Raw genomic sequence first — 23,254 nt, 5'->3', positions numbered from 1 at the left:
CTAGAAACCAAATATGAGTGAGTACATCCTTCCCAGTCCCTTCTTCCTAATACTCTTCTCTGCCCCCTGGTGGCCATGAGGTGAAAAGCTTTTCTCAGCCGAGACCTTCGTGCTGAAAGCTCAGAAACAAGAGGAGCCAGACTATCAGGGACCTCTGAGATCAAATAAACCTTCCCTCCATTAAGTTGGTTTTCTCAGGTATTTATCACAGTTGTGCAAAACTTCCCTCCATATGTATATATTGAATACAATTTTAAACACTGACGTTGGTAGAATAACTTAAATAAGTCAGTTTCAAACTAAGTTACTGGTGAGTGCAAATGATACTAAATACTCACCAGTGTTTCAAATTAAAGAAGGAGAAGGCGGGGCCTTTGGGTGGTAGCATCCTTTTATCCCGACACTCTCGAGACTAGGGCAAGAGATTCACTAGTTTAAGTTGAAGACTGCCTACATAGGAAAACCCTTCTCAGAAAACCAGGGCCCCAGGATGTAGTTCTGGCGGTACAGAACTTGTCTAGCATCTAAAGGCCTGGACTTCAGTCCCTGACATTGCAAACAGCACAACACAGAAAGCCAAGACAGACAAACCACAGCCATTATTTACCGTATTGTCCATGTATCTGATGATATCTTTCCTAAAGCGGAAAATATAGTTGCTCAATAAATTCTCCTCTTGCTTCTTCGCTGTTTAAAGAGAAGGAGAGAGAGAAAATAAATGTCTGCGAAGTAATTTGGTTTAAAAAAACATATCTCAGTGTAAGAATGCACAGGCTTAACAATCACACTGTGGTAAACTCTAAGCACAAGAGACAGCAGCTCTGCAGTGCATTTACCCCTGGGTCTGGTTCCTCAGGATCCACCCTGGGATCTGTCAGTTTCTTTTGGTTTGGTTTGTTTACGTATGTGTGAGAGAAACAGAGGTGCACACGTGTATGTGCTCAAAGGTGTGTCGAGGCATCAGGGCTGAGTTTCTGGGGTTGGAGGGACTCTTGGCTTATTTCCTAGGCACTGTGACCTGAACTCCGATCCTCATGACTGCGTACCAAGTGCCCTTAACCGTTGAGCCATCTCTCCAGTCCCTCAACCACATTTTATAAATAATCCCAGTGGGAGGGGAAAGGCAGGGAGGGGAGCAGAGAAAAGTGTAGAGCTCAATAAAAATCAATAAAAAATAATTCCTTTAGTTGTGCCTTCTGCTTAGCTCAATTTTCTTAAATTATATACTAAGAAGGCTGTGATTCTTTTCAGACATTCTATCTACTTCTTAACATAATGTTGGGAAATTTGGTGTCTTAATTCTTGTCTACATATTCTCTATCCCTACCCACATCTAGGTTTCTTCCCTTCAAGCTCCCCATAAAGTTATGGTTTTTTGTGTCAACAAAGTTTCGCTCTTTAGGCTATCGTAAAAGTGTAAGGAAGGGACTAGTCAGTAGCGAGCCAAATGTCATGATGCTTCATGTCAGTGGCATGAATGGGCACCAAAATCTGCACCACAGTCGCAAGGCATGTTTAATCACTGCCCAGCTACTTTACAGGAAGGCGTCCATCCACTCTCAGTATCTGTGTTGGGGTTTGGTTAGGTTTCCTCAGTGGAATAATCATCTGGTCTCCCCCTGAATGGAGCAATGTAGTATGGGGAAATAAAGTCTTTTTTATTTTTTAAATTTAGATTTATTTTTTTTAATTTTGTGTACGTCTGTGTATGTGTTTGTATTCACTGCGACCAGAAGGCGTTGGTTCCCTCTGGAGCTGGAATTACAGGCCATTCTGAGTCACCTGATGTAAGTCATGCGACGTGGGTGCTGAGAATCAAACCTGGGACCTTTTGGAGAGTAATCCATGCTCTTAAACATGACATCAGTTCTCCAGCCTGGACAAATCTCAGAAGGCAAGTTCAGGGGAGGAATTTCAGCCACTGTGGTGTGTTATGTCTAGCCCTACTTGATAAAGATAAAACTCCTTCACCACTTTTCCATGATTTGGTATCTTCCCGATGACTTTTTATGGAAATCAGCTTTTTATCCTAAAATGGGCTCACCTGGCTGGCTACACTCCTAATCAGGCAGGGGGACGGGATACCGCCACAACACAACATGCCATCTGCCCTCAGCCATATTAGGTGCTCCAAGTTTGGAACCCCTTGTCCCATTTCTTTGCTCACATTAAGGGAAAGTAATTCCTCAGCTACAACTCAGAGGAAGGGCTTCACCTGGGGGCCTAACTGCTGCATTAGCTACCCTTTCTATTGCTGTATCTCCACAGCCCTGAGATACAGCAATACCTGCAATCTGCCTTCGAGAGAGAGAGCTTTGGGGCTTTATGATGTCCTCTTCCATGGGTTCTTCTGCTCATATTCCCCTTTCTTCTTTGACCTCTACCCGGTCACTCTTTCCCCAAATCTGATGACGCTTATTATCCGACAGCAGGTAAGCAGAAGGTCAACAGATGACCTTCTAGCTCGTGCCTCCTTTCTTGTGAAACTGCAACTTTGCAGGCATGCTTTTCCACACGCTGGTGTCAGGCTTCGGGAGGGCGCCAAGACAGATGCATGTGTTAGGCATTGTGTTTCACTATCCCCCTCACCCCGTGTGGGAACTGCGCCTGTGCGGTCCATCTTGTCAAGGCACTGAGCACTTCACCCTTCCATTCCTTCTTCCTTGCTGCTGTCTTCTCCTTCCCGTCTTTCCTTTGTAAGAGATTCAGAGCGTGCGAAGGGTTGCCTATCTTTCTCTTCACAGTGTTTTCTTCACCCTCTGCTTTGTACTAAGAAGGGAACTGGAAGGACGGGGGAGAATGAAGTTTCTACGAACCCGGTTAAAGCATCAAGTGAAAGCCTAAAAGAATTGATCAGATGAAAATCTGACAAGAAATAGAAAATCAATTCAGACGGAAGACAGAGGGACTGGCCAGGCTCTTACTGTTGTATCTATGTAGTCTTGACATTTTAAATTCTTGGAAGTAATTGCTATTCATTTTTAAGTATTTATTTCCTTCACAGTTTATGTTATTGACACAGGCTGTGCTTATCCACATTTTTACAGTTATCTGCTAGCTGCTCACTCCCACTCCTCCCCCAGAAGATTGTTATTTTAGCATTCCCATCCCAGTCCTTCTTTTAGTTTGGGATCTGGCCTTCTGATTCCCATGGCTCTTTCATCATTTAGAATACATGACATCTGGAAGAGGCAGCTGCTTAAAGACCTGTGCAGAGTACCTGGACAATGCCCTCCACTTCCGGATGAAGGCAAGAGCCAAACATTCTGGGTCTTAGGTGCAGGGTTAGGTGACCAAACCTAATTTTTGTGGTGGAAACAATTGTTTTTATTTGAACACACATGGCTATATGCACACATTATGTTAATATGTTATGCTGTGTAATAGAATGCAAAAGATACATACTTACAGACATGGGTCATATCTCTGAAAGTTTCAGGTATGATAAGTCTTAAGGATAGGTTAGTGTGGGGGGCATTTTACTTGGAGGAAGGAGGGAGAGGAGTAGAGAAGGGGAGAAGGGAGAGGGGCAGAAGGGGGAAAGGAAGAGGGAGGGGGAACTGACTGGAAGGAAGAACTTGGTGTGGAAAGAGGAAGTGGTTGATGAAGCAAACTAGAAAGTGGATTTAGTAGGATGGGCAAGTTATATGCGCTTCTCCTTGGGTGTGTGGTGGATTCTCACCTCTGTGATGCTGGCAGAGCAGAGGGGAGAGGAGTTGTCAGCAAAGCTTCATACACACCTGAAATATCACTGTGGAGGGACTTGAGGTTGTTGTTCTTTTCTTTGTATTCCTCCTCTGCTACCTGAAGGTGGGGGATGGTGTCCTCTAGCTCTTCCTCCTTTTCTTTTTTAATCTGCACTTCCCTAATAATTAGATCCTTTAAAGAAAGTCAAGTCAGTTGAGGAAAGTGAGTTGGACCAGTTGCACAGCTTGGAGTAAAAGGGGAGGGGAGTACAGAGAGAGGTAGCTGGCACACACACTCTGTGGTTGACAGCTAGGTGCTGCCCTAAACAGCCGCCTTGGAGGTTTATCATGCAATCTACAAAGATGCCGTCAGTTCAGGGTCTCTGCTGCTGTGTTTCCATTCCTACTGTCTACGCAACCAAAACGTGCTTGAGAAAAATCGCCTTTGGCTCATCACGTTCTATAAGGTTTGCCCGCCTTTGTCTACATTGCGCATGTTTCATTCATGCTCTACGAAACTTGGGCAATGTAGAAACAACTGGATATAAATGAATAAACGGGAAAAGGAGCGCTGAGGAAAGCAGGAAGGTATTGGTGTATTTAGTTGTGCTGGTTGGTTTTGTCAGTTTGACACAGGCCGGGGTCACTGGCGAAGAGAAAAACTCAATTGAAAACATGGCCCCACATGATTGGTCTGTGGAACATGTCCTTGAATGACTGATGTGGGAGGGCTCAGTCGATTGCATTTGTGCTGGGAAGATGTCAGTCCTGGGCAGGTGGCTCGTTAAAGCAGGCTGAGCAAGTCGTGAAAAGCAGGCCAGGAAGAGCGGTGTCTCTCTGCAGGTTCTGCTTCAGTTCTTGCCTCCAGGTTCCTGTACTGAGTGCCTGCCTTGGCTTCCCTCAATGTACTGTCCATAACCTGGGATATGTAAGCCAAATAAAGGCTTTCATGGCCAGGTTGTTTTTGGCCAGTGTTTTATGGAAGCAATAGAAACCTAACTCAAACATTCATCAATCTTGGGTTATATTTAGCTCCAATGTAATAATCATTTCTTTGAGAATATTAGAATAGATTTGTACGTGGTGATTAAAAAGCAGAAACAGTAAGCTGGTATTTACTATCTACTCTCTTCCTTCAATGACAGGTATTCTGAGTTGTAGCTAGGGACCTGGTTCCCATCTGGAGTATGGCTTCCCTTGCATGTGGGTATGTCTATAAGCACAAGTCATGGGTGCTGCTTCTAGCCCCAGGCCCTCCACAGAAATGGCCCTTCTATCCTTTTCCTGCCTAGCTGGTGATAAAGGTGGAAGCCGTCATTGAATCTTCATGTCAGCCTCATGAGTGGGTACATAGCATGTTAGTCTTTCTGAGTCTGGATTACCTCACTTAGGGTTGAATCAGGATTGTTGCCCACAACTTTTGCATCGAACACTTAGCTCCCTATTGTTATTTGGGGTGGTGGTGGTGGTAGTTTGGAAACAGGTAGGTGGGATCTGGCTGGAGGAAGCCGGTGATGGGGCAATGTGCCCACGGTTCCTTCCTGCCTCTCTCTTTCTTTTTTAATTCTGGCTATGAGAAAGCAGCAACTTCGTTCTATACGGTCTCTTGATACCATGACGTTCTGTGCTATAGAGTAATCTTTCTGCATACTGTGAATACGTATTACTCTCATTGGTTAATAGAAAAGCTGATTGGTCTATAATAAAGCAAGAGAGGATTAAGCAGAGAAGTCAAATTTGAGAATTTGGGGGGTGGGTAAGCAGGGTCGAGTCAGAGGAGTCTAGAAGCAAGATGAATGCGCCATGTTGAAAGAAGGAACCACCATGGAACCGAGGGTAGATAAGAAAAATAGATTAATTTAAGTGTAAGAGTTAGCTAGTAAGAAGCCTGAGCTATCAGTCAAGCATTTATAATTCATTTTCAGCCTCTGAGTCGGTTATTTGAAAACTGGTGGGCAGGAAGGAAACATCCACCTATAGTCCTGTCTCATCACAAGCTCGTAACAGTGGAGCAAGCCATGGATGTGAGCCTCTGAAAGTATGAGTTTAAAATAAAAGTATTTCTTTAACTTGTTCTCCTGTGTATTCACCACATGCAAATGGAAAGCTAATTAACATACTTGTGCTGGTTTGAATGAAAAAAATGTCCCCCATAGTCTTGGGCATTTGAGTCCTTGCTCCCCAGTGTGTGATGTCATTTGAGAGGCTTAGGAAGTGTGGCCTTGCTGCAGGAAGTATATCACTGGGGCAGGCTTGGAGTTCTTAATACCTTGCCTTACTTTCAGCTTGCTCTCTCTGCGTCCAGCTTGTGGTTGAGATGTCGGCTCTCAGCTCCCTGCTCTGGCCACCATGTATGTCACTTGCAGCCATTGTCTCCCACCAAGAATGGACTCTTTGCCCTCTGGAATTGTAAACTAAAAAAATCTTTCTTCTCTAAGCTACCATGGTCACGGCATTTTTATCACAGCAACAGAAAACTAAGTAACACAATGTCCAGCACACAGTGAATTCAAAGCAAGACAGACATCAGCAGGGTGTGTAGAGCCTCACCAACAATTAGAAGCATACACATTAAAGCTTGGATGAAATTACACGTGCTTGGCAATCATTATACGCCAAGACTTCTGACCCAAATTATCAAAATCCATTGATTTTGCTTCTACCCCGAACTTCAGTCTCTTCAGCTGTTCCTCCAGTGGCTGCTTACTTAATATTATCGTTCGGAAAATGTGTATTTGTGTGTGTGGTGGTGGTGGGGCTGTCTGCAATCTATGGCATCTAGAAGCCTCGATACTTTTGAAGTCTGTTGTCTCCACTTTCTCTAATATCAATTCTTGATTTACCCCTGGTTGGCTTTTTGGGAATTTGTAAGGAGTTCTGAGATGTGCTTCTCAGCACTCTCCCCATCTCCCGCCAGCTTCCGTCACAACTCTACCCTTCCCAACAATGTTCCTTGCTTGCTGCTTGGCAAAATTTGCTTTATATTGTTTGAGTGAAAAAGTAACTGTCCTATTTCTGTTTATTTTTCAGAAAAAGGAGAAAGATGCAGAGAAGACTTTTGACCCTGCCTTTGTTCATACTGGAAGATTTATTTTACATCCACATGATCAAGATCACACGTAATATCATTCCCGTTTCCCTTACAGAATCCTCCAAAGTTATGCTTAGATGCAAGATAAAAATTACCTCATATTTGCTTAATTCTTTCATTAACTTTTTTTCTTTTTTGACAAATTCCTTTTCTTCTTCTACTAATTTCGATTTAAGTTTCTCAATTTCTTTCACAAAGCTAAGGATCTCCTCTTCTCTTTGTTTTGCCTAAGCAGAGGGAAATGAGATTTGTCATTTCTCGCGTCACGGTTAGCTTTACATTGCTAAACTGCCTGGTAAACTCTTTTCCTTTAGAAGTTTAGTCTTCCACCAAACGGTATCTACAGCACACAGAGCACGGGAGGGTTGGGGAGTGGTGGTTGTACAAAGCGTAAACACTGGAGTATTACAGGGCGCGTGGGAAGTGAGGATCTGTTCCCACGCCTCCGAGGTACTCCTTAGAGAGCACTGCTCTTCATTTGTTGCATCTCCCTTGGGCCAGCTTGCCCCAAGCTGTTGCACCTCACCACGGTTGATGACCTGAGTTTTATTTCTGGGACCCATATGGTAGAAGGGGAGATCCAGTTCCTTGGAGTTTTCCTCTGACCTCCACTTGAGCATATGCTCATACATAATAGATAAATATCATAAAACAGAAAAGATTTAAACATCCCTAGGTAACATACACCAAGTAGACAGACTTCTGAAGAAAGGAAAACAATACTTACACTAACCATACACTCAGGAAAAAAGAAAATACTTTTCAGTAAAATAAGGTTATTTGACTGTTGAGAGGATGTTAATGATTTCTAAGGTGGGGAACAACAATAATTCTAAACACTTCGGATTTCCTTACCTCTTTAAGCAGTTCAGTTCGCCTCTCTTCGGATTCCTCAATTTTAATGATGATCTTTCGCATGGCCACCTTCATCTTAAGCAGCCAGCGTGCGTGCCTTTTTTGCGCACATACTATTTTCCACTGAGAGATGACACTAGACATCAGAACAAAACAGAATTGCCGTTATATTGGCACAGCAGCTTACACAAAATACAAAGCAAAACAAGTCCGACTACCATTTTAGCACATTGCCTGGGTGAGAAGGCAGGATGCTGTCTGCCTCAGCACCACCCGTCACTGGGCTGCTCTCCTCTTTCAGGTGGAGGATGGAGGCTCCCGGGAAGGTGTGGGCAGAAATAGTAATGGGATTACCCAAAGCACCCAAAACATCAATAAGAAACGTTCAAATTTTAGGTTCTCAAAACAAACAAACAAACAAACAAACAAAATAAAAAACAAAAACAAAACCTATATTTTTTGAGACTGGTAAAAATGTACAATTTGAGCTTTATAAATTAAAATATCAACAACAACAATACTAATAAAATATCCCTAAGTGATAGTGGGTGCTTATTAGGTATATTTGATCTACATACTTTTGAGGGATCGTCTCTTTGACATTCACAACAAATTCGTAAGGAGGAGGCCACCATCATTACCAACTCAAGGAGTAGGGATGAGAAGAGGTTAACTGAACCAAGCTTAGAACTAAAAGACAGAGTAGCCCATGTGAAAGTCTGTGACCTTAATTATTGTCCCCCATGTCACCCTTTCTGCAATTTGACCCGGAAGTCTGGCTGGACAGCAGACATTACGTCAATGTTGGCAGACCCAGTCTTTGGTGATTTCCCTTGACTGAGATGGAAAATTCTGGTGTTTTCAATGCAAAACAAAACACAATCTAACAAACACATCTAGACTTGAGTGAATTTATATATAATTTAATTTAGGACGGTAATTCTATTGGGCTGTAGATAACACATACTACTGATTATAACACACACATACACACACACTCTAAATCACATTACCTCCTCTGGAGTTCTTTTTCTAGATTATCGATCAAGATTTTTACTTGTTTCTGATACACTTCCTTTGTTGCTCTAAAAACAATAAATATACATTGGATTTTTTATTTGTAGTTTGTCAAACACATATGAAAGTCTTAACATATTTATTATAATGAGTATGGCTAATTGTAAAACAACTGCAATTTTATTGGCCATCTTACAGAAGGGCATTTGAAGTGCTCCTGCAAGCCTTGGCTTGAATATCCAAGAATGGAGAAGCGAGTCTAGGAGAGCATTTAAGACAGGTCTCTGGAGGCTATTGGTTAATAGGGAGGAATGTGGATGGCCATAATGGAGGTGTTGAAAGACCCTCGACAAGGACCTCTTTTCGGGAGGAGACCTCCCCAACGCCAAGGAACAGGCTGAGACCGCACGGATGCAAATTGCAAGAGGTTTATTGAGTAGACACAGGTACCTGTGGGCAGCAAGATCTCTCGGAAGATTTGCACACCTGCCAACTGGAGGGCGGGCTTTTTATAGGAAAGAGCAAAAAGCAAGTTTACAGAAGCAAAAGTATGGTTATCGATCGACCGGAATGAGGCGGGGGCATGAATAGTTTCCCCTCTCAGCATGGGTGTCAGCAAGAAGCAAGTTTACAGAAGCAAAAGCGTGGTTATCGGAATGCAGCGGGGCGCATGAAAGGTTTCCTCTCTCAGCATGGATGCCTGGCAACAATCATCCTGTTCCTATCTTATAGCTAACCTGCTTTGTTGACATCCTATCTTATTGACATCTTGCCTTGCAGTCTTCCTATCTCTATCTCCTGTTCTCTCAGGCACCTGGGATGTTTTAACGGGAGCAGGCTGGCTGCTGATCTGGAGATTTGTTTAAAACAAACAGGATGTTCCCCTGGGAGCATGCTAGCTGCGGGTTTTGAGGAGGGGGTCTGTAGGGTCTTTCAGTGTGATCTTACCAAGGAAAGGGTGTGAACATTTGTAAAGATACAGAAGAAAGCACAGAAAGTCAGAACCCTGCCACAGCACAGGCTAGGGGGTTTGCTGCCCAGGGACTGTGAAGGGAACTCAACACTGGGCTATGGGAGGGGTCAAGATCAACAGACTGTTGAGTAACCCTGCATTCTACACAGCTCTGAGTTTGTACAATACAGAACACAGAAAGGCAAGACACATTCTTGAACTAAGAGCAGTTCCTAAGCGTGTGCCTTTTCTCCTGGTGGGCTGGAAGGAAATGCAAAGACTCCAAACCAGGGAGCAGAAGGCTTTGTTTCTATTTCCTTCCCTCCCAGCACAGCTTCATACACAGAAACAAAGTCAAATACCACTTAGGTAAAATGTGACTTTGTGTCTTTTCAAAGACAGAAAAACTCATAAATGAAACATACACTTGAAATATTGTTGCGAGCATTTTTGAAGGTCAGAAATACAAATTAAAGAATTCAAAATGGAATTAAGTCAACCAGGAACAACCACACCTCTGTCTCATATTCTATTTGAGATGATCTAGTAGCCTATTTTAGATCTCTAAGGTTCTTCACAATCTTACCTCTCCTTTTTGAGTTTGTTGATTTATATATGTGCATAACATGTTCCAAAAATGATCTGAGCCAATTTAAAATAAGGTAAAAATAACACAGAATTACCAAAGTTCATAACAACATTGAGCTACACATTTGATTCTGAGCTTCTTGGTGACCACAGCAAGAACCACACAATAACTGATCAAAAGGGCTGGGTGTGAGGTGGCACCTTCCTTTAATCCTATCACTCAAGAGGCAGAGGCAGATGGATCTCTGTGAGTCCGAGGACAGCTTGGTCTACATAATAAGTTTGGGATAGCCATGGCTACATAGTGAGATCTGGTCTCAAAAAAAATCTATAACAAATAATAAATTTGCATTATTTATTAGAAAAGTAAAATCTGAATGAGCCCAATTCTGCTTTCCTGCTCCATCATAGGAGAAGGTCATAGTTTTCCTTCTGAAGCTAGCACAATGAAAAACAGATGTTTAAGTGGTTGCTTATCTATGCAGAGACAATCATGCAAAGAACCTATACTTCATGTTTGTACTGGCTGTCTAGTTTTATGTCAACTTGACACAAGCTAAAGTCATCTGAAAGGAGGAAACCAAAGTTGAGAAAATGCCTCCATAAGATGAGGCTGTAGGCAAACCTGTGGGGCATTTTCTTAACTGGTGGTCCATGTGGGAGGGCCCAGCGCGTTGTGAGTGGGGACACCTCTGGGCTGGTGGTCCTGGGTTCTTTAAGAAAGCAGGCTGAGCAAACCATAGAGAATAAGCCTCCTCTATGCCTCTGGATCAGCTCCTGTCTCTAGGCTCCTGCCTTTCTTGAGTTCTTACCCTGACTTCCTTAGTTGAGGAACAGGATGTGGAAGGGCAAGACAAACAAACCCTTTCCTCCCCAGGTTGCTTTGGTCATGGTGTTTTATCCCAGCAGTAGTGACCTTATCTAATACAATGTCACACCCCAGAGCTCCTCTGCTATGTACGGTTTCCACCACCACATGTCCTGGTTGTGTAAGCTGGCCTTGTCACTGCCTTGTATTCAAATAACGTGCTCTTTTGTGCCTGGTTTACTCTTGTTCCTTCTGTCTCACTGCTGTGGCTGAGCACTATAGGAATTAAGTGTGCAAAGCGTGAATACTTTGATTCTTACCCAGCTCTAGAGAAAATATTTTCAATTTTTCCCCAGTTAGTGTACTGTTGGGTTTAGGGTTGGCATGACCTTTTTCTGGCTTCTTTAGGGATTTTTTTTTTTTTAATGAAAAGACTTTGAACTTGGTCAAAAGATTTTTTTGTGTCTATTAGGATGATTATGTGATTTCTGTTCCTGAGTCTGTCTATGCATTCTTAGGATGAAACAACTCAGTCAAGAAGTATCATTTTTTTATATGTTTTGGTGAATTTGGTTTGCAAGTATTTTGTTGAGAATTTTTGCATTCAAGCACATAAAGGAAACTATAATTTGGTACTTTATAACTTTATAACCTGTCTGACAGTTTTTGTTGTTATGCCTGGGCTATTGGAGGTCTATTCAGAAAGTTGTTATTTATGCCTTTGTCTTAAAATGTTTTTCCTTTTTCTTGTAGCTATCTCAAAGTCTTGGGTCTTACTCAGTCTTTGATTTCTGCTTTGCTGGTGCTGATGGTGCCAGAGATTGAACCGGGAGCTTGAGTGTGAAGAGAGCTGTGTTGCGCCATGCTCCCGTCTTTACAGAGGTAAAATTTTAAGTGGAAGATCATGTTATAGAGTAATAAAATCCAATTTTAAATATGCACAATAGATACACATGTCTTTATATTAATATGCATCCAAAGTATGTGCAGCAAACTATTAATAATTATTTCTGTGGAGAGATTAGGGTAACAATTTTCCATAAATTACACATTTTTACCTTTCAAATTTAAATTTGGGACTAAGTATTACTTTATTGGGAGAAATGCAAGTGACTTAGAATGGCAGAAACAACGGATCATGGTGAAGAGTGTTGAGATAATGGGCAGGCGCATACTTGTCCCCGGCCCTAAATCTGGTCCACCCCTTTGTCACTCTGTTTCTGGAGCACCTGTCTACCCCTGTAGTAAAATATTCGTTGACCATGACCTTTATGAATGTGAAACAGAGAGAGCTAATTATCAACTTACTTCCCTGTAATACACTACATGTCCATACAGACTTACGATTCCAGCTTAAAGAAATAAAGACAAGAAGAGTAAAGATGGCAAAGGCACAAACATACTCGTAAAGATTCTGCAGGGTTTCAAATCCTTCTTCCATGGTTTTGATGTCCAATTTTCTCTGTGCTAGGAGCTTTTCTTTCTGATTGATGAGCGCGATCAGTTTCTGATTTCTAGCATGGAAAAAGAAGCGAGGGCCATTTTACTCAACGTTGGGGTGATTACCCAGAGGAGCTGGAGGTTTAAATGAGGAGGTTTAGACACCATAGGCAAAAAAAATTTCTCTTTATTTACCAATACAAAAATTTGCATATATAAATCCTTTTTAAAGGAAGTAAGGGCTGGAGAGATGGCTCAGTAGTTAAGAGCTCTTCCTCTTGCAGGGGACCAGCTGGGTTTGATTCTCAGCATCCAGATGACAGCTCACAACCATCTACAACTCCAGTTCCCAGGGATCCAGTACCCTCTTCTGACCTCCCTGTGCACCAGGCACACATGCAGTGCACAAGTAAGTGTACATGCAATAAAAACATCCGTGCACATAAGATAAGTAAATCTTTAAAAAAAAAATTAAAAGGAGCTTGGGAAGCTTAGATTATGAATAATTTACCAAATAAACCAATCGAAACAAACAAGTCTCTGTTCAGGCAGTGGATTAATATAAATTTACACATAGAACTTGCATAAACTTGACAATTCTCAAGTCACCAAAAGAACACTAACTGCAATATTAACACAAGACGGCTGCGGTAGTTGCGCCTCTTTGTTAGACCAACTCTGAGGGCAGGCTGAACATCTCAACTACAATGGGACCTTGGGCAAGAAACCTTCCCTGTGGATAAGTCTCCATTTCAGTATCTCAAAATTAGGGCTACAATACCTGTCTCATTGGTAGAATGGATTAGTTCACTGCTGACAGCCAATGAGATTTCTTATGGTTGATATTTTTATGTGCTGATATATAGCAGAGAAAATGAAGCTAAGAGAAATTCACAGTTTTATTTAAATGATGTTGATAAGAACTTCTCTGGAAGAGAAAGCATCCCATCTAAGTGACTCACCTTCAAAACCTCATGTGATGCCAAAAGCAAAGTAACCTATGCTCTCTAAGTTCCATGTTTCTGTGTTTAAGGATTTGATGATGTTTTGGGCACATAGTCATGGGACTTTTCGGAAGGGATTTAGTGTGGATGAGGTGTTGGGGGTGGGGTCCTCATGATGAGATCAGTGCCACTCTTTCTCTATGTAAAGAGAGAAAAAGAGGAGGGGAGAGGGAGGGAGGGAGTGAGGGAGGGAGAGAAGGAGGGAGAGAGAGAGAGAGAGAGGTATTTGTAAGTCAGAAAGAGGGTCCTCACTTCCTCACTAGAACCTAAGCATGTTTGTGTTGGCAGTGTCGTCAAGGTTCCCAGCTTAGGCCAACCAGTTGATGGCATTGTGTTATGGAGATTGAACTGAAGACAAAAGGCCACAATGACAGCAAATTTTTAGTGCTGTGGTCATTTGCCATCAGCACAATTTGGAATTCTAGATGATGACTCTAGTAGTTATCTGGGGACAGTTTGCACTTGAGGAGTTGTAGCTGCTGGTATTCTGTGCAATCAGATGAGGCCCTTTGGTTGCAGAAAATGTATAGTTTAAAGATTCCAGAACGAGCATAAGCTCAGCCTCACATAAATGGCCCTGGGTGTGCACAGCAGCTAGATTTCATGGACTGCAACTCTGGTTGTACCAGTGGGCTTTCTTTTCTTACAAAATTTCACTTTTCAAGACACCACTGTGTGGTATTCCTACAGAAGGCATCAGTGAACACTAGCAGCTGCACAGCAGTAGATGAAGTCCTAGGCACGCAGGAAGAATTAGACGGAATGCCTTTTCTGGTGTCTTTGTAGACCAACAAGACCAGAGGTTTGCATCCTGTTGTTAGAGGACAGTGTTGAGTCAAAGGGTTGGAAGTAGACAAGTTGGGGGTGGAAAAGAAGAGAAGACATTCGGAGAGGCAGGTCAAAGCAAGCGGTGGAGCAGAGAGGAAGGAATGAAGTGTAGAAATGAAATATTTGGGAGGTAAAATTACCAAACTTTGGGGACCAAATGGAGTTCAATAGGTAGTAAACAGGAAATGAGTCTTTTCTGAAGTCATGGTAGGTAATCAAACTCCTACCTGAGAAAGGGAACACACTCTCTGCCAAGTCTCACACAGTAATTATTGTTTCCTGGGTCTGATTTCCAAGTGTTACTAATGCACTTAATTTTGATGGATTTAATCTGATCTAGAAAAGCATTTCTTAGCACTGTAGAGGCAGATTAGAAGTATGCCAACTGATTATCAAATAAAGAGTATCTTGTTGTCAACAGTGTTGACAACGAAGATGAGCTTAGATGGGCCATCACGTGGACAGCAAGGCAGACAGCCGTAGCGGTGGCAAGCAGGGGAGAGACGTACTCATCATGGACCTTCTGTTTCTGGAGGTACACTTTATCTTCCTCCTCTGTGACCTTCTTATACTGTCTGATGAGTGAGTGCAGAGTCTCTTGGAGTTTCATGTTCTCCATTTCGGCTTTGTGCAGTTTTTCCCCCAGCTGGAAAAAAGGGAGCGAGAAAGAGATAGGATTAAAGGAACTGATTCGATAGATAGTAGTCTTTGGGTGAGCAGTGCCAATAGTATAGCAAATGCTGCGCATAACACAGCAGATCTCGCACAGAGGGCAAGCAGCTTAATTCTGCAGCAAATCTGTGACTGTATGCTTTGGAGCTTTTTCTGGGAACTTTCACAAGAAAATAAAAGCTGTAAACATTGACATGAAGCCATAGAATGATAATCTATGCTGAGAGGGAATATTACAGACAATCTTGGATCATGAAACAATTTTGTGTCCCTTTTCAAGAATATAAGGTGTAATAGGGCAAAGGAAGTGTTGACCCATAGAAGCCCCCACTCAACGATTCGCTGTCCATGCTTGCTCCATGGTAAATAGAACTGGATCTTCTGTATCCTCCAACCCCTCAGCAAAGTGTGAGCACCATGAAGTTCTTCCTTCAACCCAATACCTATGGGAGATGTTTGAGAAATAAGAAATCCCAGAAGATTCTAAAAGGCAAACTTTGCGTTTTCTATGTACAAATGGAATTCACATGGATGAAGTGAAGTAATATACATACATACACATATATATGTATATATACACATATATATGTAAGGTATTGTAAATTGTAGAGATGCAGAATATGGGAGGATAGGCATTAGAAGGCAAGAATCATGATGATATTTGATAGAAGAGATTCTGAATTTGACAGAAGTGTTTGAGTCCAATTCCTTGACAGATCCAGAAAAATGACTGGAGTGCTAAGTGAGGACAAACAAAGCCACCCGTGCCCATTGATGCCCTTCAGGAGGGAAGAACTTGTAGCTGGAAGTCTTTATTGAGATGCTTGAAGTGAGAGAAGAAAGTTCGCTTTAGTAGGGATGGTGAGTAGTTCAAAATGACTCTCTGGCTGGGTGCCATGGAATAATACAATGAGAACAGTCATCTTGTGAGTGTTCAATAGCTAATAATATCATGAGGAAGAAGTCAACCTTGTTCTAGGAGAAGGCAAGAATGTAGCATGAGATGGCTGCCATAGAAAATTTCTGCCCTTAGGCGTTCACCAATATGGAAAGTGCCATATGGAGATTTAGTTTTCTTAGATACCCAGGGGACAAAAGCCAAGGCAGAGAGAAAATCCAGACATCTGTCACTGTAGGCTGAGATGCCCAAGGGTTTTTCCCAGGGAAAGTTGAGGTGGATTAAGGTAACTGGAACTGTGACGCCCCCCCATGTCTGACATAAGGTCAAAGATGATCTTCTCCCCAGGACATCATCATCATCCTAGGTATCAAACTGTGTTCTAAACATTTTAATTGCATAATAGCCAGCATAGAGTTTCCCATCAAGAAAAGAGGGAGAAATAATAGACCACAGACCCATGAAAGCATCTGCTATTAGAATTACCAAACACTAAACTACACAACTACTGTTATTTTGCTCAAAGAAGTATGGCTGCTTGACAGCTGGGGTTGGGAACTGGAAATGGGAAAGTGAGATAGCAGATTTGAAAAGGTACCAAATATTTAGCAACCGAGAAATCTAACAGCGCAATTAAAAGCACGGGTGAGAGCGTTCTCTCTGGAGCGCTGCAGTGGGAGAAGAGTGCAGGAAACAGAAAAGCAGGGAACACAAACTGAAGGTGTATGCACGAGCATCAACGACAGCATACACAGCTAGAGTCTGGTCAGACAGCGGTACGGTCGCGTGGAACATTGCCAGCAGAACTTAGGAGACACAGAAACTCAGTGAACAAGCCAACTAAAAGGAAATAGCATCAAACAAATGAACAGACAAAGCCAAAGACAAAAATCTGAATGAGGATTAATCAAAAGAAAAGATTGGCTACATCAGTGAAACTGAATAGTTAAAAATCAACAACCAACCAAACAACCAAACAATCAAACAAGGAAGATTTGATACAAAGGAGATATAGGCAATCTTCATAGACTAGAAGCTTCCATACTGTAAAGATATGAAATCCTTCTCAAGGTCATTTATAGCCTTAAGACAAGCCCCATAAAATTCAAACGGGCTTCCTAACAGACCATATTAGAAATCCAATAGCCTAGGACTAGCTAAAATTGTCCTCTTTTGGCTGTGAAGACTTATCTTAAACTTACTAAAAATTACTATTGTTACAAAATAGTTTGAATGAGCAGAACAAAAAGTCTATAATCTGAGCATATATGTATGATATGACTCCCACTTGACTTCCAGCAATAGCTCAAAAGCCATATCGTAGATGAAAGGACTGTTGTGGTCAATTGGGAAAACTTGACCTTGATCTCACAGCATAGACACATACACAAATTCCAGATGGCTTGTAGACTTAAATGTGAAAGGTCTAGAAAATAATGGTGGAGAATATTCTCGTGAAATAGGCTACAAAAACAAAATTAACCAAAAATAAAAAGATATGCTGTTATCATTAAAATTAATGAATTATATTCATCAGAAAATTATATATATATACACACACACACACATATATATATATATATACTGCACAGTTATGCACAGTTATTTGCTGTTCTGTACATGGTATTTTATAACAAACAGGCTATATTAGTAATGTATTGACAGGCCAAAGAAATGCTTGCTATAACACTATTCACAATAGCCAAGGTACACAGCCAACCCTAAGTGTCTCTCAAAGGAAAGCTAGTGGCAGCTGGCATTCATTAAAACACTATTCGGCCTTTACGCAGGAGGAAATCCTGTTGTTGATAAAAACATGAATGGGACAATGTGTTAAGCAAAATAATATAGACATAGTAAATATTGCATGGTCACATTTAAATATGGAATATAAAATATTGACTATATAGAAGCAAGAATTAAAAAATGTGGCAACCAGGACCTAATATAAGTGGCGAAAGACTTGGGAGATGCTGAAATAGGAGATCCCTCCCACTTTCTCTAAAAATTTTTGCAGGCGCTTATGGAGTAATCAGTGTGGTTAAATTTGCTTCTGGAACTCGCCGAAAGGGTAGATTTTATACCTTTGCTGATTTGGAGCAAGACAGAAAGAGAAGCTATAAGAGGAGGATACTATGCTAAGGGTGAACTGTAGGACTCATGAGAATATGGACCAGAGACATTTCTGCTTCAGTGCCAATAATTAGAAACATCTCAGCCATTTGTGCGTATTCATAAATGAATTAGACCCTATGATCTATACTGCTCTACAGTATAACACTTGCCAGTCAATAACATATTGTGAGCAATGCTAATTAATACTCAACTAATTCCCTTCTGTTAGATCTAATTCGAATTTCCCACTCTTTAATTTTTACTACCCCACTGAATGCTTCATCGAATATCTCATAGCTAAATGTTGATTTCTATTCATGGTTACTTTTTTTTCAATTTCTTTTTAATTAAGTTTAGAAAATGTCTACATTGACTTTCCATAAGGGTAAATTTGGTGTAAATTTTTAAAAATCAAAATAAAATAAAAACTTTGGGGAAAATTTAATAGAAAAAGAAAAATAGATTAAAAAGAAGCAAACTAAAATAGCTAGAGCATTCTCCTGGTGATAAATCCAACTCAAATACTTTTTTTCTTTTTTTCAACTACTTTTAAATAACGTTAATGTTATTAAATGTAGAATGATCATCAAGGTTTACAGATACCATATAACAGCATGATTGTTGTATTTCCCTAAGTAATATTCATGTCCATTAAACATAATTATTCCTGATATAAAACTATCAATTGAAAAGTAACCAAACTGGATCTGATTCATTTCACACTGACAATCTTTGTTGTTAGAACTCGGATAGGAGCTAAGCTGAATTAGTTGCTATGAATTTTCATAGTGTTCTATGAAAATCCTACTTTTAAAATGTTTACCATTTATTGGACACTTAATATATTAACTAAAAAATAAGATGTAATTGTCAGCTAAGTCATTTCTGCTGCCCTACCTGCTGTATCTTATTCAAGTACTCAGTCTTCTTCGAAGTAGATGTACCATCTAGGACTTCCCTGTGAGACTGAAAAAATGACCTTATGAACACAGAAAAGAAAACCCATGAATGTTAGAACATGTTTTCTCACAAAGCCACACTTACTTATGACATCTTAAATTCATTGGCCCCATCTATGTAAAACCTATTTTTTTATTTATTACTCTATGTTTTTACATTAATGAATGAATGTACCATTTGCTTATTCATGTATTTGAGAAGAAATTATTGAACACTTGCACTGTGCAAGATTTGTTCTCGGTACTAGAGACTCAAAATATGTCAAATCTTTACTCTTATGGAAATTAAATCTAGTGAGTGGTCAGAATAAAATGACATGCAAAAATTAAACTGTATTTCAGGTAGTGTTAAATGTTCCAAGGAATGCAAACTAGGGTAAGGCTATTAAGGCCCTGAGAACAAGAATGCTCAAGTGGTTTAGGATGATCTCTACAGAGCTGACCCATGAGAGGGAGCCAACCGCATACAGATCTAAAAGGCTTCAGGAAGGATAAGACCTCGAGATTAGAGCTAGACTGGTATTGTTAAGATAGAAGGATGACCTGACTTGGGGGGGGGAGGGACATAGTGTTTAGATCATGTGGGGTTCGAAAGGTCAGGCAAAATTTCATGTTTGAGTCTGAAGGGAACCGGGAAGGAATGCAGAGGAGCAACCATGAATTACCCATGCTTTGTAAAGAGGACTCGTGTCTTTGTGGCAAAAGACAAAAATGGAGGAAGAACCATGCTGAAAGTGATAACCACAGTCTAATCAGGCAGGGGTGATAGTCACAAGTGGCTCTACATAGGTGTATTCAGGTGTCATAGTTTGAATAGGAATAGCCCCCCATAGATGCATATATTTGAGTGCTTGGTTGTTAGGGAGTAGAACTACTCAACAGGGATTAAGAGGTGTGGCCTTATTAGAGGAAGTGTGTCACTGGGGGTGGGCTTTGGGGTTTCAAATGCTCAAGCCAGGCCCCATGTCTTTCTCTTCCTGCTGCCTATGGATCCAGATTAGAATTCTCAAGCTACTTCTCCAGGACTGTGTCTGACCTCATGGTGCTGTGCTTTCCACGATGATGACAATGGACTAGACCTCTGAACTGTAAGCAATCCTCAGTTAAATGCTTTATTTTATCAGAGTTGCTGTGGTCATGGCGTCTCTTCACAGCCACAGAACATCCACTCAGCCAACAGGATAGAGTTTGGAGGTATGGAAGAAGAGGAGGTTTGTTTAGCACTGAAGTTGTGTTGTAGGCAGTAGTGAGGAAGGCCCGAATTCCAGGTGACTTCTAGGCTTTTGGCATGAGAAACAAAGCACCTGGTTGGGTCACATTCAATGATACAGACAACTTCAGGAAGAGTTGTTTCAGACTTGGGGGAGGGGGCAGTCAAGAGCTCTGTTTAGGATATTTTCCAAATGAGCTTTAATTGGCAATTTGACCCAGCCTGAAGTCACTTGAGAAGAAGCCTCAACCAAGGAATTGCTTAGAGCAGACTAATCTGTGAGCTTGTCTGTGGGAGGTTGTTTTATGTATTAATTGATGTGGGAGGGCCCAGCCCACCATGGGCAGCACCATCACTAAGTGAGTGATCCTGGGCTGTATGAAAAAGAGCTATCCAGAGAGCAGACTTTTTCCCTGTTCCCTGTTGTACTTCTTTGGTTGTGAGTGCGTTCTCTGGGTGGAGGTAATAGTGTTTGGAACAGCAGTCAGTCCGGACTTCAGGCTCCTGCTGTGACTTCCTCAACGATGGACTGTGACCTGGAAGTGTAAAATGATATAAAGGCTTTCTTCCCCGTCTTAGCTTAGTCAGTGTTCCATGTCTGTGAAGGCAAACCATGACCATGGCAACTCTTATGTAGGAAAACATTTCATGGGAGCTTGCGTACAGTGTCAGAGGTGTAGTCCCATCCTCATGGTGGGGAGCATGAGGGTATGCAGGCAGACATAGTGCTGGAGGAGTAGCTGAGACTTTTACATTGGGATCTGCAGGCAGCCATAGTGCTGGAGGAATAGCTGAGGGTTTTACATTGGGATCTGCAGGCAGACAAAATGTTGGAGGAGTAGCTGAGACTTTTACATTGGGATCTGCAGGCAGCAGGAAGAGAGAGACCCTGGGCTTAGAATGGGCTTTCAGAAAACTCAAAACCCACCCCCACTGACACACTTCCTCCAACAAGGCCACAACTCCAAATCAAATAGCACCACTGTGTAGTGACCAAGTATTCAAATCTATGAGTCTATGGGAGCCATTCTTATTCAAACCACCACACTTCCCAAAGTTTCTTCTAGTTGCTGTGATTTCTCACAGCAACGGGAAGGGAACTGAGCCCGGCAGGTTATATGGGACAAACCCAGCAGAGACCTGCCCAGGTAGAGAAGCTGAGCAGTTAGCAGACTGCAGTGAGAGCCTGGGGAAGAGATCAGGGCTGGCTGGCTGCATTTATATGTCTTCAGAGTATAGAAATTATTTAAAACTAAGAAACAAGATAAAGTCACAATCGAGAGCATGAACAGAGGTCAGTGAAGAACCGAGAACGACACAGCTCCTAACCAGAATGCAACTGAGGAAACTGAGAGGAGAGGCCCTCTCCAGCAATGAGTGTGCCAATTGGTTGTCTCCTGTCAAAACTGTAATCCCTAAAAACACACATACAAGTCAGATTCTATGGACTAGATTTTATTCTATGGACTAGGTTTTATTAGGTATATACATTTATTTACATAGACACATACATATTCACACACAATAACAATTGGTGGGAAAAGGCTATAAATTTTTGTCTTATTTGTTTTTCCAGACAGGGTTTCTCTATAGCTTTGGTTCCTGTCCTGGAACTTCCTCTATAGACCAGGCTGGCCTCAAACTCACAGAGATCCGCCTGCCTCTGCCTCCCAAGTACTGGGATTAAAGATGTGTGTCACCACTGCCCAGCTTGGCCATGAATTTTAAGAAGAGGTGGCAGAAATGTATGGAAGGGTGTAGAGGAAGAAAAGGAAAGAGAGAAATGTAATTACATTATAATCTCATAAATAAAAAAGAAATAATCCGTATCTTCTGCGTTTTTGACAGTTTTCCTTAGAAGAACTGATGAATTGAAACTATCGTTTCACTGGTTTCCCCTAAGCTTTAATTATAGTATTAACTGAACTTTCCTGTTTTAAACATTTTATATCTAATATAAAGACTTGTTTTCATCAATGCAACCATGATGGGAAATTAGAACTTTATTCTACTCTTCTTATTTTAGACGATGCAATTTTAATTACAAAGCATTAAAATACATGTATAAATGATTCTATCTTAAAGTTAATTGTCTTTCAGGAATCTGCTAGAACCACACTTTATCTCCCCATATGTCAGTGAACCACTGGGGTGGCCATTGGAAGCCACATTCCAAGATCCCATTTTCATGGCCAGACCAGACTGGTCCAGGAAGCAACGTTGTAGCACATACATTCTGCTGGGAACAGAGTCTGCCGGTCAGTTGTGACTGATATGCTAGACTTGTCACAGGCCATTTCAGAAGTTTTGGCACGGCCATACGTTTTCATGCACTCACCAAGAAAGAGAGAACTGGGTACAGGCAAAGACAGAAGGATGAAACACTATAGTGATATTTTATTTTTGTTTTATAAATAAAGCTTTCCAGAAGACCCAAAGGTGAAAGTAAGCCACTAGAGGCCAGGCAGTGGTATCACAACCTTTAATCCCAGGATTTGGGAGACAAAAGCATGTGGATCTCTGTGTCTTCAAGGCCATCCTGGACCACACAGGATCATTGCAGAAACAGATCCAGGTGGTGGCACCTCACACCTTTCATCCCAGCACTAGAAAGGAGCGTAAGGCGGGATGAGACAGGAAATCTTACTATTTCAGTCTGAGAATTTTTTAGAAGGAAGAGCTCTCTAGTGGCTTGGCTGCTTTGCTCTTCTGATCTTCAGATTGAACTCCAATTTCTGTCTCTGGGTTTTTATTATTCGTGCTACACAACACTTCAAAGGAAGCAGACCGTGATCTTTTAGATGAACGGAAGACTTTCTTCAGGTTCTGAATACAGTTCCTCATGTAAGAATGATTTTTTTTTTTTTGCCCAAGGCTTCCCTGTGTTTTCTCAGTAAAGGATGCAAGACTCCTCGACTAAGTGTAAGGCACATGTTAACATGTAGCTGGGCGTGTTACAGACTCATGCTGTGCCCCATCAATGCCCTTCCCGTATTCCTGTGTTGTTAGTTTAGACCAAGGAACTGAAGTAAGGATAATGCATTCCAAAGAGTTCCTTTCTTTGGCAAGTGTCTGCATCACCTGCAATCCCCACCTCCCCACACCACAGATCATCTGAAATCTGACTAAGT

General features: G+C 41.5%; 1 protein-coding gene across 1 annotated transcript in view; it reads right to left on the bottom strand.

The window, feature by feature from the left end:
* Positions 1 to 23,254, bottom strand: part of Ccdc175 (coiled-coil domain containing 175) — a 56,488-nt gene that overhangs the window by 17,302 nt on the left and 15,932 nt on the right. The window contains exons 8-15 of the mRNA XM_041658672.1: positions 18,852 to 18,933; positions 14,779 to 14,915; positions 12,401 to 12,511; positions 8,646 to 8,717; positions 7,633 to 7,768; positions 6,873 to 7,004; positions 3,741 to 3,879; positions 608 to 687 (exon numbers count right to left, since the gene is read on the bottom strand). Coding sequence (XP_041514606.1) covers positions 608 to 687; positions 3,741 to 3,879; positions 6,873 to 7,004; positions 7,633 to 7,768; positions 8,646 to 8,717; positions 12,401 to 12,511; positions 14,779 to 14,915; positions 18,852 to 18,933 — 889 coding nt within the window. The remainder of the gene's footprint in view (positions 1 to 607; positions 688 to 3,740; positions 3,880 to 6,872; positions 7,005 to 7,632; positions 7,769 to 8,645; positions 8,718 to 12,400; positions 12,512 to 14,778; positions 14,916 to 18,851; positions 18,934 to 23,254) is intronic.

The sequence above is a fragment of the Microtus oregoni genome, unplaced genomic scaffold, assembly GCF_018167655.1.
Source record: "Microtus oregoni isolate MIOR12 unplaced genomic scaffold, Mior012 000009F_ref0000495, whole genome shotgun sequence".
Lineage (NCBI taxonomy): Eukaryota > Metazoa > Chordata > Mammalia > Rodentia > Cricetidae > Microtus > Microtus oregoni.
This window is presented reverse-complemented; position numbering and strand designations above follow the sequence as displayed.